The sequence below is a fragment of the Mesoplodon bidens genome (genome assembly GCF_964165515.1).
Source record: "Mesoplodon bidens genome assembly, contig: HAP1_SCAFFOLD_126, whole genome shotgun sequence".
NCBI lineage: Eukaryota > Metazoa > Chordata > Mammalia > Artiodactyla > Ziphiidae > Mesoplodon > Mesoplodon bidens.
The window spans coordinates 1,041,175-1,061,622 of record NW_027671928.1 but is presented as its reverse complement, the minus strand read 5'-3'; the positions used below and the strand labels follow the sequence as shown (position 1 = coordinate 1,061,622).

The window sequence follows — 20,448 nt, the reverse complement described above, 5'->3', positions numbered from 1 at the left end:
TATAGAATCTGATTTGAACAAAACATATTTCAACTCTGCTGAATGTTAAGAATTAACTTTAGTGAATAAAATATCTAATGCTTACGTTTAAAAGTCCTAAATCATACCCAACCCAATTTATTAAATGTACGATCACCAATATTTTCTTTGGCTTCTTGAACATATTCACCCCCGTGCACTCTTCCCCTTCCGCTCAGCATCTACGCACTTAAAACCCCCTGTAAGCTCAACTCTCGTATTTCTCAGAAAGGCCGTTAATGTTCATGATGCCCCTTTTGCCTTACATGAGCAGGTGCTCAACATTTATTGAATGAGTGTCTGCCAATCCAATGGATGCACTTTCAAAAATTCCTCCCTACACTCACCCTGTGATAAATTATATTTAGATAGAACTTTTTAGATTATGCCCTGCTTTCATGCACATTACCTAATGTAATTCTCATAGTATATATTTTTATCTTTCATTGCATTCTTAGAAGTTTTCCAATATCTTAAATTTATTTAAATGATTCACTTTCCTAATTCATTGCCAGGAGAGTCTCATCATGTCTTTTATGTTACTGTATATACAATACATGCACAGAAAGTGCCTTCTTGCATCAAAGAATCATGAACAGGAAATAAGCTAATGTCATATAAAAGCACACACACACACACACATACACAAAACCAGATTTTCACATCTTTAAAAACATGCTTTCTGGAATATAGATCATATGATCACTAAATACCAGTAAACGCAAAAGTCCATATGATACCACCAATTTGCAACATATTACAGTTTTAAAGCTTACAAAATATGTGTATATGGCTTAAAATCAAATCAAAATAAAACCAAAACACTCTCAAAAGCAGATGAAACGTGTTTACCTCACTGACTCGTCTATCAGCCTTCAGTCTTATTACTCTTTCCTCCTTTAACTGCTTTAGGCACTCCTCCAGGGTTTCCTAAGCAAACAGAGTCAATATTATAACTAATTCATAGTATAATAACCAAAAGCCTTTCCAGCTATTGGTCTCATCAGGATTTATGGGCAGAGCCAGAAGTGAACTCAGATTTTAGTCTGCTACTGGTCATATCATACCATGCCAGTGAAATGAATGATCAAAATCTATCAAATTTGCAAAGATTTATTTAAATTCCACTCTTTCCAACATAAATTTGTGGCAGGCCACCATAAAAGGCATATGCATATAACATAGTAAGTCAGAAATAAGAAGTTACGACCAAGAAAGAAAAATTCTATTTTTATTTGTGGGTCTCTTTATAGCAGGAAGTCCTATTAACGAACCTGCTTAGCATACCTGAATTGCATAATTGCAGATTCAAAAGCATGTTTTAAAAAAGTAATCACTGGGGCTTTCCTGGTGGCACAGTGGTTCGGAATCTGCCTGCCAATGCAGGGGACACGGGTTCGAGCCCTGGTCTGGGAGGATCCCACATGCCACGGAGCAACTAAGCCCGTGTGCCACAACTACTGAGCCTGCGTGTCTGGAACCTGTGCTCCACAACAAGAGAGGCCGCGATAGTGAGAGGCCCGCGCACCGTGATGAAGAGTGGCCCCCGCTTGCTGCAACTAGAGAAAGCCCTAGTACAGAAACGAAGACCCAACACAGCCATAAATAAATAAATAAATAAATAAAAATAAATTGCCCCCCCCAAAAAAACTTTAAAAAAATAATAAAATAAAAAATAATAAAAAAGTAATCACTTTTAGGGCCTCCCTGGTGGCGCAGTGGTTGAGAGTCCGCCTGCCGATGCAGGGGATACGGGTTCGTGCCCCGGTCTGGGAGGATCCCATATGCCGCGGAGCGGCTGGGCCCGTGAGCCATGGCCGCTGGGCCTGCGCATCCGGAGCCTGTGCTCCGCAACGGGAGAGGCCACAACAGTGAGAGGCCCGCATACCGCAAAAAGAAAAAAAAAAAAAAAAAAAATCACTTTTAAAGCAATTTACAGTCAAGCACTGTTCCTGGAGTTCCCTGGGTATTAAATAATCGAATCATCAAAACCCTAAGAGGGGGCTTCCCTACTGGCACAGTGGTTAAGAATCCGCTTGCCAGTGCAGGGGACACGGGTTCGAGCCCTAGTCCAGGAAGAACCCACATGCCTCAGAACAACTAAGCCTGTGCGTCACGACTACTGAGCCTACGCTCTAGAACCCACGTGCCACAACTACTGAGCCCGCGTGCCACAACTACTGAAGCCTGCGCGCCTAGAGCCCGTGCTCTGCAAAAAGAGAAACCACCGCAATGAGAAGCCCGCACACCACTACGAAGTGTAGCCGCCGCTCGACGCAAGCAGAGAAAGCCCGTGAGCAATATCAAACACCCAGCGCAGCCAAAAATAGATAAATAAAATAAATTTATTAAAAAAATCGTACGAGGAAAGAACGATCACTAACTCCATGTTATTTTACAGATGAGGGAAACAGAGGCAGAGAAGTAGAGTAAGTAGAGCAGCACAGCCAAGGTCACACCACTAAGTAGCAGAGCCACACTGTGGACTCAGGAAGCTGGCTGCCATTCATGCTCACGGAGGTGGTAGTCTTCCCTTCACCAAGGTCACTGAAATAAAATGAACACTGATAAACTATCTTAGGAGTTTTAGGAACTAAGACACTTCGGTCCTTGAAGTGGGGACACTGCTTGCAATAGGCAGAATTCTGACAGAGCCCCCAAGATGACCACTTACTGAAGTACACAAACCTTCCACTTATCCAATCAAACTCTAAATGTAGGTGCTGTAGTGAAGGGATTTTGCACATGGAATTAAGGTTCAAAATCAGTTGATCTTTTAAGATAGGCAGATTATTTTAGGTGGATGTGGCCTACTCAGGCACCCCATGAAAAGGACCTGAACTCTTCCTGAATTGAAGTACAAAAGGGACAAAAGGGAGACTCTCCATTGCTGGCTCTGAAGAAGTCCAATGCTGCAGCAGAGAAGGCAAGCGAGAGGCCTCTAGGAGCTGAAACTCTCCCCCGACTGACAGCCAGCAAGGAAATGGGGACCTCTGTCCTGCAACTGCAGAATCTGAATTATGCCAACAAGCCGGAAGAAGCCTGTAGGCATTCTTTCCCAGAGCCTCTGGACGCTAACACAGCCAGACTGACATCTTGATTTCAGCTCTGTGGCCCACACAAACTATGGTGAACATCCAATGTTTGGGGCTCAATATCTTACACTTAAATTTCACGTGCTTTAACACTCTCAGGAGGGAACCCACATGTTCCCGTGTATATCTGAGCAGGAAGCCCAGTCACGCTGTGCCTGGACTTCTGACCTACAGAACTCTGAGCTAGTCAAACAGGTATTGTTTTCAGTCAGTAAGAGTGTAGTAAAAGAATTAATATTCTACTCAACCTCCAGGTTCGTGAACAAAATAAATGATTGTCATTGTTTTAGGCCACTGTTTTGGGCTGGTTTCTTATGCAGTGATAAACAATCATAATACCTATACTTATGAAAACAGTAAGGTATATTTATACATGTTAACTGCTTTGAACAAAAAGAGTGAGGAACTCTATTACCTGCCATCATTGGGAGAGGAGCTGGTATCACTTTCTGGAGAGTAGCTTTTGGTACCTAACAACAATCCTACATCAGGAGTTTACCCTAAGGAAATCAAAGATGTGGGCAAAGATTTATCTACCAACATGATGTCATAAGATTGGTTATAACCAAACCCTAGAAGAAAGCTAAGAGCCTCTGAATTGGGACTGGTTTAAATAAAAACAGCTCATCGTCTGAAGGAATGCGTTATGAAGCCACTAAGAATGACAAGAGGTCTCAACCAGAGTTCATGAATGGGCTTCAGGAGTGCTACATTCAAAATATATCTGTGCGTTTTTCCTGGGAGATGATGCATAAGCTTAATCAAATTCTCTGATGTAGAAGAGTAGTTAGTGACATGGCAAAATATTTCGGATACTTTTTTAAGACAAAAGAGCAGATTAGGTGTGTGTACATGCAGAGGTGGCTTTTATTTCCTTCAAGAAGTTGTTCATTGTTTTCAAACATTTGCTCAATGAACATATATTTTTATATTCAGAACATGTTTAAAAAATTGAGAGTCTAAGAACTTCAAATTCTTTAATGTTTCATTACCAAACCCAGTCAAGTTTTCAATGAGGAAAAAGGGAAAAAAATTGCAAAATTCCTCTACTTTTAATATAATGGTTTAATCAATCTTCTACAACTGATTTCAAAGAAATTCTAAACAAATAAACAAAAAAACAAAAAACCCTCAGCACGGTCAGAGGAAGGTAGACTAAAATTCCTGACTGGTTCTAAATAGCACATCAAAGTGCAATTACATGCAACAGTTTCTCCCTCTAATGGAGGGAATTAGAACACAGTGTTCAATTTTTGTGAAAAAGTGTACCCTCCTCCTACAAAGTATTCAGAATTCATGTCCCTTACATGGAAATATGGAACCAAAAAAGTTAGAAAGTAAAATTGCTTGATATTCTATTACTTAAATAAGACTAATGATAAGGCTTTGGAATAATTTTCCTTCCTGCCATCTGCTCTCCATTCCACCCTTCTGTACACCGGCTAGGGTGATTTTTCTGGGACAAAGCTCCCATCATATTGGATATCAAATTTTATGTTCAACTTTTCTCCATTTAACATTGAAATCAATCATTTCTCCTATAATCAGGGGATTCATAACCTTGATTTTTTTGTGTGGGCTACAAAATATTCCACTGAGTGGGTTTACTGGTTAACCATTTTACACATTTAAATTCTTTCCAACTTTTCAATATTATCAGACAAAATAACCGTTTTTATGCATGAAGGCTTTTTTCCATATTGAGAATAACATTCTTACAATAAATCCATAAAAATGAGTTTGAGATCAAAGCAAATGAACATTTTTAAGGCTCTGAGGTACCTATCTCCAGACTTCTTTCCAAACGATTTCTGAGATTTTACACTGCCATCAGCGATGTATCACTTGGTATATAACCTCTACTATAACTGTTGGCTTACTTCCTCACTGAGAGTGCAAGTTATTTGAAGATAGGGGGTGTATTTTATTAAGGTTTATCCCCAGCACCTGTGCCTAGCACAACGTAGACGGTCAATAAATAATTGCTTAATAAGGAGAATCCCTGCCAGACACATACATATAAGATGTACGTGTGTGAAAGACAGACTGTGTGTTTTTCTCTAACTGGATAGATGAAAACTTGTCATCTTCTTTAACGTGCAATTTTTTTGCTTATAATTAGTCATTAAATTTCTCTTTTAGATTATATTGTAAATATTCAGATTCTCTGAGGCAAATGGGCCTGGCACTACCCATTAGTTACATAACCTTGGACAAGTTGTATAACTCTAGGCCTCAACTTCCTCATCTATAAAATGGAGATAAGCTCCCATATTACAGAGCTCTTGTGAGAATTACATGAGTTAAAACACATATAAAATTAGAAGAGTGCTTGGTACATAGAATATGTGCAATTAATGCTGAATGAATGAACATGCGAATGCAAACAGTAGTGAAGGACTTAAAATGAAACGGTCTCATCCCACTCCCACATCCAGCACTCAAGAATCGACCGATTCTTTACGCAGTTTTTAATTGTAAAATACGATATGTGTACTGAGAAGTGCACAGAACAAAACTGTCAATGTGACAAATAAAAAGAGAATACTTACATAAGCACTACTAGAATCTGTCAGCATCGCAAAAACCCCCCATATCCTTTTCTCATCACAAGCTCCTTCCTTCTTCCCGGTTAAACACCAACCTCACTTCTTGACAGTCATTTCCTTTAACCTGCATGCATCCCTAACAAAAGAGTTTAGTTGTGTCAACATCTAACTTTATGTACAGGATCATAGTATATGAAGTCTTTTCTATCTTATTTCTTTCTCTCAACATTGGTTTAAAAAATTCATCCACATTGCTGCCTGTAGCTCTAGTTCATTCAATTTTATTGCTGGAGAGTTTTCCCACTGTACAAATACACATCATTTATTTAATTTTTGACTCTTAATGGACATTTGGTTTGCTTTCAGTTTGTGCTAATGCAAATCATGGACAGGAATCCTGCTGTACCCGTTATTCTGGTGCATTTACACAGGGCGGGGGTGAGGGCTGCTGGCTCACAGGCTATTTATATACCTTCAGGTGATGGAGAGGGCTAAATGCTTTCCAAAGTAGTTGTGTCGATTTATACTCCAGTATAAACAGGGTAGAAGATTCCCATAGTACTTCAGGTCTACAATACCTGATACTACCAGACTTTTTATTTATGTATTTGTCAATCTGATTGACATGTAGTTTCCTTGGTTTTGACTCACTTTTCACTTGTTACTTAATGAAGTCGTACACTTTTCTGTGTTTACTGGCTGTATGGATTTCCTTTTTTATGAGGTTTACGTCAACTATTGTTATTTTTTATTATTTTATTATTATTATTGTTTACTTTTGGCTGTATTGGGTCTTCGTTGCTGCGTGCAGTGCAGGTTTTCTCTAGTTGCGGCGAGCGGGGGCTACTCTTCATTGCGGTGGCTTCTCTTGTTATGAAGCACAGGATCTAGGCGCGCAGGCTTCAGTAGTTGTGGCACATGGGCTCAGTAGTTGTGGTTCACGGGCTCTAGAGCACAGGCTCCGTAGTTCTGGTGCACGGGCTTCGCTGCTCCGTGGCATGTGGGATCTTCCCGGACCAGGGCTCGAACCCGTGTCCCCTGCCTTGGCAGGCAGTTTCTTAACCACTGCACCATCAGGGAGGTCCAACTATTGTTATTTTGAATTCTTCTCCATTTCCAAGTAATACTCTTCCATGACTATTTTCTCACTAAATTGGAGGCATTATCTGTTCACTTTCTAACTTACTAATAAGCGTTTAGTTCCTCTACACTCTTTCCTACGTCCACACTGCTCAGTAAAGTTATGTCATCATGAGTTATTCCACTGCTCATGATCTCTTTCACTTGTAGTGATATACTTAAAAACCTACATTGTTGATCAACTAGAAACTCTCTCAACGTCATGCTTTGTAAAATGAGGACATTCATAGCATCTTCCCTTTTTTCCACCTTCTGTCTACCTTCCAAACCTAGCTGTTATGTTGTCAAAGTTGAAATTTATATTCTGTTCTATGTGCAGTTAAGTCTTCTGTTATTTGAGAGTCAGTACGGAGTAAGGTTTAAGAGAACAGGCAGAGAGCCTAAACTCAAAGCCTCGATCCAACCTTAAATTAGGTACAGCCTGGGCAAGTTCCTTCCCTGTCTTAGCTTCCTGTTCTCAAAAGTGGGAATGATATTAGCACCAACCTCATAAGGCTATTCAGAGGATTAAATGAGTTAATATATGCAAAAACACTTAGAGCCTAATATATACTAAGTACATACTAGTACACAATACATTTCAGTACATACCAAGTTAATACTAATACATACTAAGTATAGTTTACTTTAGTTATTTGTGATTACATGCACGTTGACAATAAAAGCTGCAAACCAAGACAGTATTGCCATTATTACAATGAAATTAATATTGCCCACTGCAGATGTACTGTGTCTCTGTGTATAGACTACACCTCGTTCCATACTGTGCCAGTGTCACTGCCCTTGTGCAGGGTGACCACATACCCCAAGCCGCCTTTGGCTGTTCCAGTTTATACCTGTTGTCCTGATGTTACAGCATTAGAGCGCCTCCTTACACTATTGAAGTGTAAGGAGTTTGGACAAGTTCTGGTTTGGACAACAAATTAGATACGTGGTCATTACCCCTGTGTGTCACTGAAAAGGGGGACATCTATAGTGTCAAGTTGAAGTGGATTCTTCCCTTCCTCACCAATACTAGGTTAAAAATCAACCATAGTTCAGTGTGCTTCAGGTTTATGTCCGTATAGCCTTTTCTCCTCTGGAGTTCAAGTTCCTTCTCCTCTTCCTCTCCCTCCTCCCTTCCAACAGTGCCTAACACCTAGTAAGTACAATATGCCTCAAGGTGTTTCTAAGCTCTCAATCACACAATCAATAGAAGCCTCTCCACTCTAGACTAACTGCAATCTGCACTGAATCCCCTATTACCTTCCTTCTTGGTTTATTGCCTCATTTTGCTGGATTATGTCTATAAATAGCATAAGGTGTAGCACAGGAGGTCAATTTTTCAAATTTCTTTGGGTACAAAATATCTTCTTCAGCTTCCACGTATGACTGATAGTTTGGCTGGATACAAACCCCTAGGGTGAAAATTATGTGCCTGAAAAACTTTGGAGGTATCTTTCTAGTGCCTTCCAGGATCCATGGTGCTCATGACAAGTATGATAAAGTCAGATTTTAACCTTTTTTTTTAGGTGACCAGTATTTTTCTCTCTGGAATGGATGTATCCTCTCAGTATTTTATTCTATTTTAATTTATTTTTTCAGTATTTGAAAGTTTCACAATGAAGGGTGCCTAGGTATGAGTCTATTCTTGCTCATCTTGCGTAACTATTTTCAATCTGAGGCCTGATGTCTACTTTCAGCTGTGGGGAATTTTGTTGCCCTTTGACAGCTTCCCTCCATTGTTTTTCTGGGTCTGGAGTTTCTAATAGTAACATGTGGGATCTCCCAGATGCAGCCTCTCTAACATATTTCTATCACATTTTCCATTGTGTCTTTCTTTCTTATATACTGAGAAATTTTTTAAATTCCTACTGAATTTATTTCAGCACCCATATTTTCATTTCCAGGAGAACTCTCTTGCTTTCTGACCATTCTCCTTTTCATTAATACCCTTGTCTTATTTTATAGTTGCTAGCTCTTTCTAAACCTCTCTCAGGATACTAATTAGGGTTTTTTCTTAAATTATTCTGTTCCCTAAATTGTCCCTGGTCCTACTAGGATATGTTTGCACTCTTTCCCCCTCTCTTATGTTGTAAGCTTTACTCAACAGGCAACTGACACTTATTTTCTATTTAAGAATGAGCGCAGGAAGCTCCCTGAAGTCAACGATTGATTGGCTTCTTATGCAGGAAGAAGCGGGCAGTAACTGTAACAGGATCTCCCCCAAACACAGTTTTCTAGGGTGTAAAAACTCATACTAGCTGCCCCAGTTCTCGCCAGTTTCACTGTTTTCAAAATGAAATCATCTCATTTCAGGAGGGTGAGGGCGGGGCTGGGAGTCCACTCCTCCAAACACAACCCTTCAATGAGCTCCCCTATCTCAGTCACACTTTTAACTAACTCCACCCTCTCTCCTACATGCGCACCTGAGCATGGGGCTACTTTTTCAGGTGGGGTCAGAATCCTCCTCAGTTGCACGTGGTCCCTGTGCATATTCTAGGTGATGCTTTTCCTCTGTTCTACTGCTTCAGTTTCACACTCTTCCACCTGTCTTCTGTCTTTCAAAACTATGTTGAAATCTCTTGATTGTTGTGGGCATATATACTTAAACACTTTGATACCATCACTGTAGTGTCTTGTCAAAACAGAGAAGAGGACTTCCCTGGTGGCGCAGTGGTTGGGAGTCCGCCTGCCGATGCAGGGGACACGGGTTTGTGTCCCGGTCTGGGAGGATCCCACATGCCGCGGAGCGGCTGGGCCCATGAGCCATGGCCGTTGAGCCTGCGCGTCCGGAGCCTGTGCTCCTCGACGGGAGAGGCCACAACAGTGAGAGGCCCACATACCGCAAAAAAAAAAAAAACAACAAAACAGAGAAGAGCTAAAAGATCTCAGTGCATTCTGAATCTGCTATTCTGTGGTCCCAGTGTTTAAACTTCTTGGACTTCCCCAGTGTCTATTACTGCTTTTACAAATACAATCTTGTGGTCTATTCGTGAAGGAAATGAATACACCACATCTAAAATAACAAGGAATGCAGGTTGGATGCTCTAGGGTCTTGTCATACTCTGCCATTTACTAATAAACCACTTACGTTCTACAAATTGTAGGTGCTCATTTATAAAACGAAAGGGAGTAACTCTACAGGAACTATAGATTTCTCCTACTCTAACATTTCATAATTTTCTAAGTTCTTTTCTTAAAATTTCTCTATATTATCTTTAATTTTAATTAAAAAATAAAAATCTAACTTTCTCTTTTGAAAATCAAAGAGTAATTCCCGTAGTCGTACAATAATGGGATAAATAGTTCTGAAACCTGTCAAGTGTCATGTTTCATATGAAGAGAAAATCATACTAAATAATTTTAAAAAATTAAACATGGACTTTGTAGCACAAAAACAAGGTCCCCCCCAAAGGGTGTTCCTTTATTTACTAGAAATGTTCAGCTCTGCATTAAAGTTGAAATAAAATAAATATATTAATTTTGAGGTGCAAAAATTTCTTATAAAAATCAATTTTTCTTTTCTGTCCATACAAACAAAAGTAAGGAATGACATTAGAGGTCAGGATGATTTGGTAATAGAATGTAGCTTCTTGATATTTTTGATTTTAGGAACGGAGACTATCAACATCAAAACTTTTTTCAACTTTACTTTTATTTAAAATGAGGCCATATTTTCCTCTTATAAAAAGAGAGTTCAACTAGAACTGTCCATTTTCTCATCTGTAAAACAAGAGCACTGAATCAGCTGACTGTATTCATTCAGAACTCAATTTCCTTATCTTATGATCACTAAGGTTCTCCCTAAATCTAATATACTAAGGTTCTAAGGAAAGGAAAATATATTACTAACAACATGTTTTGATTTTAATTTCTTAGAGTTCAAATGTCCACCATTCACCTTGGTCTAAGCTTAAGGAATCATTCAAGGGGATACAATGCAGATGGCATGAGAAAACAGAACCCTCACACAAGCTGTGCTGTGTTGCAATCAGCCTTCCGTTTGAAAAATAATCTTCTCTATAGCTTTAAAGTGATAACTTTGTACCTGCAATACTTCTTGTTTCAAATGGATTTTCTCTGGCTCCTCCTGAACACGTTCTGAGGAATCATCGACCTCTTCGATTTCTGAGGAGGAAGGACTCCCTACTGTCACCGTCACAGGAAATTCTGATGGACCTGAGTGTCACAGGAAGATAGGAAACCATAGAGTTGTTAAACTAAAGTGCAAAGAAAGAAGACAAGATTGCATAAAAGACAACACAAGCCAGATACCAAATATCCAAATATTAGAGGACATTTAACAAAAGTGATCTGAGGTATCATTATTTATAAATGTCTCTCACTGCTCTTTAGTGTAAAACAGGCAATGACTAAGTAAAAGTACAGTAACTTATTTTTGCTATGTTACTGTACAGACCTCTGTTGTACGTGGTTAGGATTAGTAATGGGAATTGCCCATATTATTTTATTAAGTTTCTTTCACAGAAGCCAAGTGAAGATCCAAGGTAAACATTTTTTCTCAAATCAATTTTATACTGCAAATGAAAAATTTATTCTTCACCATCAGACAAAAACAGTCTGGAAGAAAATGTAGTTTTTCAGAGGAAAATACATCAGTAAAGGGACTGATGAATAATCAGGAAGTCAACATATCTAAGCTGTGAATAATAGACATTAGAATTAAAAAAAATAAATCACATACACATACACAACTAAAACTGACCCATCAAAAATTTCATCTTCTCACCACCCTTAAGCCAAAACTAGGGCAACAATTCTCCCAGCAAGCTTCACTGCCACTGCAATGTTGTTCAATAGGACATTTCCAAACATTTAAAAACTGACCTGGCCACAACCCCATAAAAGTTTACAGATCATAAAGAAGTGTGCTGGGATTATATAACCACGAAGAAGACAAGTCACTAGGACATCATTTTGACAACAAGCAGCAAACCCTGCAGCATAGGAAAACCCTAACAAGAGAACGTGGTGCACACCCCTCTCTCTGGGAATGCAAGGCCAGGACTGACACCCAAGATGCTCTTCTCTCAACCTCAGCAGTGGTCCCTTTCACAGAGCCACTATGCAGTCTCCCAAGACCACTGGGAAGGAGAATCTGATACTGACAGTATTCGCTTGCCACGAGGCCATAAGCGAGGGAATGTGTGTGGCCTTGGTGAGAGAGCAGAGGTTTGGGAGATGTTGCTTTATATTGGCTTTCAGATCAGGAATTTGTACATATAGCCCGCAAACAACGTTTCTTGAAAATATGTGAACATTCTTGAGTATGACAGCTCCATGTGAGGGGTCAGAAATGGCAGTCAAGTTCGTTTCACTGGGTAACAGCTGATTTGCGGACTGGAAAACAGGCTTCCTTGTTTACAGACATCACCACAAGGCTGCCCGTTATGTGCCAAATCCACACAACTACACAGTTGCATTGGGAGAGCGACCAAACATGTTTTACATGGATTTATTTCAGAGAGGGAAATGCTTCTTGTAAGGCTCTGTCAGTTTAAAAAGCAAGAAGAATGACCATCCACCTTTCCCAATTCAAGCCCTATATATCATAAATATGATAGCTACACACCACCAACTGATTACATACATCACGAGCTTTGATGAATGGAAAGCCCCTAAAAAGATAGCAACAAAACGAAGTTAGATCTTCATGTAAATACATCACCAGTTAAACCCAGTTAATACAACTATTTAGTAGTATGAACAGTATCCATACAGAATTGTGTATAAAAATAAATAAGCTCAAAACAAGGACCTGGAGGGCTCTGCTACGGAGAAAACACAACAGAATTCAGCCTACTGGCTTGGTAATAACTCTCTGAACTGCTGAGAGGCCCCTTCAGCTCCTATGTTCAGGACGGTTGAGATTTCAGCCTCTCTTCTTTAAATGGTGATATTAATCGTTCTCTAATTTACCACCCTGTGTGACGAGGATGGACCTGCAATTAAGTGTCTCAGGAAGAAGACAGGAAACCACAGAGCTGTGAAACTCAAGTGCAAACACTGGGGATTCAACACTATAGTTTATGCAACAGCAATTCACATTACCATTTGCAGAAAAGTAGTCGGTTGTCCAGTGGGGATTAGAAACATCCATTTAACATGAGCAACTGAACAGATATTTTACACAGTAACTACTTCAAGTACTATTTAAAATCAATTCTCTTTGTTTTCTTAAGCAATTGTTAATCCCCAATTTCCTGATTACTACCAAGTAAGTCACCTGAAGATCATCTAGAGCCATCTATTTCACTTAGCAAGCCTAAAGCTATAATTCAACCAGTTTATTTACTGTTCTGTGACAAATATTACTATGAACAGCTATCCCCTGGATAAGAAATCAGGTAATGCTAGTTTGACTCACTAAATCTGATTTACTGAGTTAATAAGCCAGTTGATTTAGAAGAGGTCTAATGCATATTTTTCATCCATTCTGCATTAAACTATTTCCCATGCCTAAAATGTCTTTTTTCCCATTCGTACGTATCCAAATTCCTACTTCTGTGCTGTAGGGCTTCGCTCAACTACATCTGCCTTTAATGAAACTTTTCTCACATGCACAATTGGTGAACATTTTAGTCTCCTCAAGACTCCCACGGAGTTACCTCTGTTGTGACACTTGAGAAACAACTTGAAACTCCCAATTACTTTTAATTTTTCTTCCTTAGAAGGCTCATTAGGCAGAAGCCATGTGTGAGTTACCTTTTTTCCCTACACAAAGCACCAGAGACCACCCACATAATACAAGTTCCAAAATAAAGAACTCTAAATGACTGAAAAAGACAGGGAATGCAAACAGGTTACCTGTTGCTTTTTGCACTTTCTGCAGGACACAATGGCCGGAAACCAGACACTCCAGGTGGTAGCGCTTCAGGAGGGTAACATTCTTGACCAGCAGAGTGTTTCCTTCCATTACTTACAGGCTTCTTTGTGGCCAAGACTACGTTTGACAAAGCATGAAAACAAGGAATCAAGATGCACCAAAGGTCTACAGAGCAAATGTCACACGTGCACACGTCGAAAGGAATCAAAAAGGCACTTGATAATGATGCCAAGCCCATTAAAAAGAGGATCGGTTTTGTACATAGGTTTTCCATAAGCCAGCATTTTAAAAAAATATAAGTTCTCTACAGTAACAAGTTATTTTAACTAAAACAAAAGTATTGAGATGTGCAGAAATGCAAAAATAAAAGTTTTAAAAAAATACCAAAGTACGATACATTTTATGTATCATGTAGAAACACTCAAGTTTCCTGAATCGTAGAACACCTTTGGCATTTCTGAATCTCAAGGACACAGAAACACAGATACACCCATGACTTCTGCCAAACAGAATCTTCAGAAGTAGACCAAAAGTTAAATTTAAGATGAATTTTTCTATGTAAAAACAATACAAGTTATAAGGCTGCAAGTTGCTGGGGGGTAGGTGAGTCAATTTTACCCTCCTATAAGCCTGTCAACCTTCACTGCTCCTTTGATTTCATATAGAAAACACACAAAAAAACAAATGAAACCCACTGGATGAAAGAGTGAAATGTGGAGACTTACCCTATATTTCAGTAGTAAAGAGGCATTTGGTTGCAAAAACTAGACCTACGTGTTAATATTTTACTTAGAACAAGCCATATATTAAAATTCACATTTAAATATTTAATTTGAATTTACTGAAAACAAACATCATAGGTTAAAATGGTTATATTTATCCTTCAAAGCTACTGTATTTTATGTTATTTTATTTATTTATTTTAATAGATCTTGATTGGAGTATAATTGCTTCACAATTCTGTGTTAGTTTCTGTTACACAACAAAGCGAATCAGCCGTATGCATACCCATTTCCCCATATCCCACCCTCTTGAGCCTCCCTCCCACCCTCCCTATCCCACCCCTCTAGGTCATCGCAAAGCACCAAGCTGATCTCCCTGTCCTATGCTGCTGCTTTCTACTATATTTTAGCAGCATTAGGATGCAGGGTAAAATGGAGTGTATAATCAACACACGATCCTGTGTGATTTACATGCCTCTTAAAAATATATAGGAGCTCAGTTCATTTTGTGCTATTTTATTGTGTTTTAACTTAATTGCCATCAAAAAAAATGTTTGTATGCATATGGTATGTATGTGTATACCCTTCCTTTACTTTCAGAAACTAATGCAAATACATTTGTATTAAAATTTTTTTAATTACACTTTTCTTGTTAGGTGATTAAAAAATTTCTAATAAAAGTTCCCATCTTTTATTAGGCATACATAAGTACAATATAAATGTGACACAATTCACACCATTATTTCACCCCTATACTCACCTGGATCTAGGTATATACCCAGATACTGATTTGGCTTACTTCTATGTCTCCAAATAACTGAGGCAAACACAAAAAAAAGCCCAAGAAATAAAATTACTCTTAAAAGAGCTCAATGAGTTTGTATACTTCAGTTACATTTCCACTTTGTTTAATCATGCTAACTAAAAAAAAATGTTTAACTGTTCTCATTCCATGATGCCCTATTATTCTGTACTAGTTTTACAGAATTCCTAATATGTTTTACATATACATGTTTTATTTATATAGATTTCCATTTCTAATATCATAGCAAAAGTCAAGGTAGCTATTTTAAGAATGCTTTACATATGATATAAATTTTTAATAATAATATCTAATTAGTGTGATATCACAAATCTTAACTTCTTTGAATGTACTATTTGATTATTAAAATATCACTCTCTTGAAATAACAATTGGCAGACGATCATAAGCTTTTTTTTGACTTCATAAACACTCTTAACAACTTATTTAATACACTGTTGTCCAAGCAAGTTGATGAATAGAGAATCAAAAACATACAACTTTAAGTAGAAAAAAAAAAGCTGTATTTATGAAGATGTTTACAATAGTTTATTTTAGGTTATTTCCAATTTTTCACCAATTTAAAAACTTGACCAACTCAATGAAACCTTGTGAATGCAATGTGAAAAAGTATAACTATGAATTACAGAATTGAAATTTAGTATGAAAAGATAAGAATGGCAAATTATAATGAAGCTATGTGGAACTATGTTTATAGACAGCAGGAAGAGAAAATTAAAATGTAAATATTGCTTGATAGGATAATGGGATTAGAGGTGGTCTCTTAAATTTTTCTTTTTTATGCTAATACAATACCTTTATAAACCCCCAAAATCTTCAAACAACACATTTTTTAAAAATTGTGGTAAACGACACAAAACAGAAAATTTATAATTTTAACCATTTTAAAGTGGACCGTTCAGTGATATGAAGTCAACAAAGTTTTAAAACTTTCAGAGGGCACCTGAATAAAAGATGTGTTGTCCACTGGTGATTTTAATGTATCTGGTATATAACTAAAGTTACCACAAAACTCTTTCTGGGAAATTGGCAGATCATAAACATAAACAATTTATTTTGCTTTTTATTAAACCTTATTGTTTTGCTGTTTCAAAATTCAAATTTACTCACAAGAAAGAGTCAGTTTCATATTAGATTTGGTTTCACAAATGCTGCTCCTGCTATTCATTCTTATCTCCAAAAAAAAAAGACTATTGTGACTAACGATAATATGTTACAGAAAATAAGAAGTTAAAAGGTTTTCAATCTGCATATCTGGGAACCTAAATTAAAGCATCACACAACATTTTCAAAAACAGAAAAGCCATTTGATTTGACTCAAATCTTAGTTTTAAGATGGCAGAAAGTACCTTGATAATTTTCTTTTAAGAAAGAAAGAAAACCAAGCCATTAAAGAGGAATTCTTCCGAGAGAACTGAAACATGTTATATACCTCTGACTTGGCACTCCTTCCATCTGGAGAACTTGTTTGGTAACTGTTTTCATCACAGAATGATCTAAAGTAAAATGAATTGAAATTAGAGTAATTATTTTCCAATGAGTGGCTATTTCCATTTAAAACCAAAAGCCAACTAATTATTGCTTTTCCCAGACATTTAAATATGAAATCTACATTATATAATTATACACTTATTTCCCCCTTTGTGTATTCTAATTTCTTCCTCAGAAACCTAAGATGCCATCTTGCAGACTGCCCACAGTGGCTACTATTTTGGCAGCAGCAAAGGTCAACTTGAAACATTTTGCATCTGAAGTGGCTTTGGATACCTTTGGATACAAAGTACAGTCTGAGCACCGTCCAGACGCTTAGATACCTAAAGAGCATCTAAGATATCAAACCAGGGCATCCAAGATAACAAACCAAGTCCTGATATTCCCTCAAAAGCTGCTCCTCCCATCAGCCCCCTTCTTCTAAGTGATACTACCCAGTTGCACACATAATCATCAACGACTTGTCTCCTTGTTACTATTTCCTTCATACCTCACATCTATCTGCAGGTCTTGAGAGCTACACCCTCAAAACACAACCTGAATTCAACCACTTTTCACTTGCTGCAAACTTCCAACCTAACCTAGGCCATAAACATCTCTTATTTGGAGCACTGTGATAGTCTCCTAACTGGTCTCCCTATTCCTCTTTATTTATTTATTTATTTATTTTGCGGTACACGGGCCTCTCACAGTTGTGGCCTCTCCCGTTGCAGAGCACAGGCTCCAGACGTGCAGGCTCAGCGGCCATGGCTCACGGGCCCAGTCGCTCCGCGGCATGTGGGATCTTCCCGGACCGGGGCACGAACCCGCGTCCGCTGCATTGGCAGGTGGATTCTCAATCAGTGCGCCACCAGGGAAGACCCCTGTACCTCTTCTTTATCCTCCCAAGTCCCTTCTCTATACCAGGTCACCTTATTCAGATACGATTTGGATCATGCCTTTTTCCAGTTCAAACCCCTCTACTCATTTAGAATAATCCACATCTTTACTCTGGCCTTCAAGACTTTACAAGAGCAGACCCCTGGCTAGCTCCTTGACCTCATGTCCTACCACATTCTTCTTCACTCAGTACTCTGCCCAGATTGGCCTCCTTGCTTTTCCTTAAATACTCCACCCACCTACATGCCTACATACTCATTGCCTCCTTGTCCTGGAATGTGCTTACTCCACATCTTCCATGGCTTGCTCCTCTCTTCATTCAGGTCTCCGTTCAAATGCCACTTCTCCAGTGAAGCTGTCCCCTAACAAACCTATCCAATGGAGTCCTACCTGCTCTCCCTCACTCTCCTTACATTAAGATATTTTTGCACTTCCTACCCTCTAAAATTATATGACTTATCTGTTTACTCATTTCTATCTGATCTCCTTCACTAGAATGTAAGCTCCATGAGGGCAAGACTTTTGTCTGTCTGGTTCACTGCTTTATCCGTGGTCCCTAAACCCATCTCTGGCACACAGAAGATGATTACAAACTTACTTGTGAATCTGACAAATGAATAAAGTACTCCTGGCAAGAATTCAGAGGCTGCACAGGAAAGAAAGAATGCTCCTGGTGGAAGCAGGCTTAGTATGTAGGTTCACCTCTATTCAGAGTAGAGATAAGAAAAATTGACAAGTATAATTCACTTTAATTAGTACAGTAGCTGCTAAAAACATAAGGGAAGTGCAACACTAGAAAAGTACAGTTGAAGCTTGAACAACATGGGTTTGAACCTCGCGGGTCCACTGACACACGCATAGTTTTCAGTACATAGGTACTATCGTCCTACATGATCCAAGGCTGGTTGAATCCACAGATGTGGAACCACTGACTATAAACTTATACCCAGATCTTCAACTGCGTAGGGGTCGACACCCCTAACCCCACGTTGTTCAAGGGCCAACTGGATATGATGAGGAAAGTTAAACACATTAAGTTTTAAAAAACTGTCAATACCTGAACAAATTCTTTTTGTTTTGCTATGTGTTTATCAATTTTAAAAAAGTGACCACATACCAACCAGCAGATTTTTTATTATATCCAGAACGAGCAGAGTTCTGTTGGTTTCAAGGGCCTTTAGTAAAGCCTTTGCTCCTTCACTGGTGAGGCCGCACTGCTGCAGGTCAAGTGCTTTCGATGAAAGACAAAAGGTCACTTGCTAACTCTACAGATTTAACATATAGACAACTCTCATTTTCTCACGTGTGGAAGAGTCCTGCACAAGACAAGTCATGGCAGGTTTGTAATTTTGGGTATGGAAAAAAACAGAGACATATACGCACACACATAATGCATAATCCAATTTAAAAACCTCTTCTTGGATGTGCAATGATAACCCTGGCTTTAGTACCAATAAATCAGACAACATATTTTACAATTACAGAACTGAAGAATAACTGTATATAACCTATGAGCAAAAAGCATCACAAAATGAATCTCAGTTCATAATTAGCAAGGGCGGCAGGGGCATGTAAACCTCACAAGCAAAACCTGGTGGAGCTCAGAAATGCACTGCATTCTTTTGATCATGATCTTCAGCTCCAAATCACACTTGAAACTAGTTCAAAGGGGAAAACAAAATAGAAGAAATGTAATAACTGTTAGTTTTAGAGGAAAAAAAGACAAGTCTAAGAGGATACAAATAATAAAAACTTTCAACAATGTGTGAATAGAGAATACATACTAAAAACCTATCATGAAAGTATGATGGTCAAGAACCCTCGCAGTAAAAGGTCAGACAAAACCCAGAAAAACTGATCATGAATTCTAGTAGTTCTGGGGCTGAACAACCTACTCATTTAAACCAAAGGGATCATCACTAAAGCACAGGGATTAAAAAATATTACATGAAAGGAAACTATCATGAGTCTTTTGTATAAGTGTTGTGTGGACCATCACATTAAAATAACTGGAGTCTTTCAACACCCCCATGACAGACAGAAATAGCAAGTCAGACATACGGATCTGACAGGATATGATACAACCCTTACAAACTCTCACTACAGAAGAATGGACACAGGGTATAATTAACCAAATAGCCAAATTAATACAAACAGCCAGTAAACCTCACCAGTCAATCAAATGAATACAAAATAAAACAAAATGTGGTTATTGTCCTATCAGATGAAGCCACGATTCTGTAAGAAAAGCCTTTAAATAATGTCTATACCCTTTGGATCCAACAACTCTCTTTCTAAGAATTTAACCAAAAGAAATAGTCAGAGATATAGGTAAGGATATATATCAGAGTACTATTTGTAACTGAAAAACTGGACAAAGCTTATATACAAGAATGGATAAGCTATGTGCACTGTGGCATATTCATATAATGGAATACTGAACAATCACAAAAAATGATGTAGGAGATGCAAATTTACTGACTTGCTAAAATGCTCATACTAAATTAATTGAAAAAAGTTATAAAATTTGGAGTAATCCCACTTGCATAGAAAATGGAGAGGTACTCATTTTTGTAGTTTCACATTTTTTTACAAGTGCTACAGGCCAGTGTTTGTGAGAGGCAGGCTTCCCATCTACTGTTGGGGTGGACTACAAATTGGCATAGCCTTTCTGGGTGGTAATTTGGCCATGTGTATCAAATGTCTTAAAAATAGGTCACACTTAGTCATTCCACTTGTAGTACCTTATTCTACAGAAGTAATCCCGATGGACACAGAGATGTATATACAACGTATTCACATTGTTTCTGACAGGGAAAAGCAAACTGTCTAAATAGAATTGAAAAGAATTGATTAAACTATGGGACATCAATACGACGCAATACTACATGATACATCTTTAA

General features: G+C 38.4%; 1 protein-coding gene and 1 pseudogene across 4 annotated transcripts in view; one reads left to right on the top strand and one right to left on the bottom strand.

Annotated features, from left to right (window-relative positions):
• LOC308610805 (centrosomal protein of 78 kDa-like) overlaps positions 1-20,448 on the top strand; it is a 262,130-nt pseudogene that overhangs the window by 163,763 nt on the left and 77,919 nt on the right. The gene's annotated exons all lie outside the window — the stretch shown is intronic.
• Positions 871-19,404, bottom strand: LOC308610814 (uncharacterized protein). 3 transcript variants are annotated; one of them, XM_081259819.1, is made up of 7 exons: positions 18,663-19,404; positions 16,608-16,671; positions 15,114-15,170; positions 13,613-13,748; positions 10,833-10,963; positions 5,666-5,798; positions 871-948 (listed from the first exon to the last, which is right to left on the bottom strand). In XM_081259819.1, the coding sequence occupies exons 4-6, from the start codon at positions 13,719-13,721 to the stop codon at positions 5,721-5,723; spliced, it is 318 nt and encodes a 105-aa protein (XP_081115945.1). In that variant the 5' UTR covers positions 13,722-13,748; positions 15,114-15,170; positions 16,608-16,671; positions 18,663-19,404; the 3' UTR covers positions 871-948; positions 5,666-5,720. The 3 variants fall into 3 exon arrangements, with proteins under 3 accessions (XP_081115945.1, XP_081115946.1, XP_081115944.1); XM_081259820.1 differs by lacking the exon at positions 18,663-19,404 and having other exon boundaries at positions 16,608-16,711; XM_081259818.1 differs by lacking the exons at positions 15,114-15,170; positions 16,608-16,671; positions 18,663-19,404 and having other exon boundaries at positions 13,613-13,835.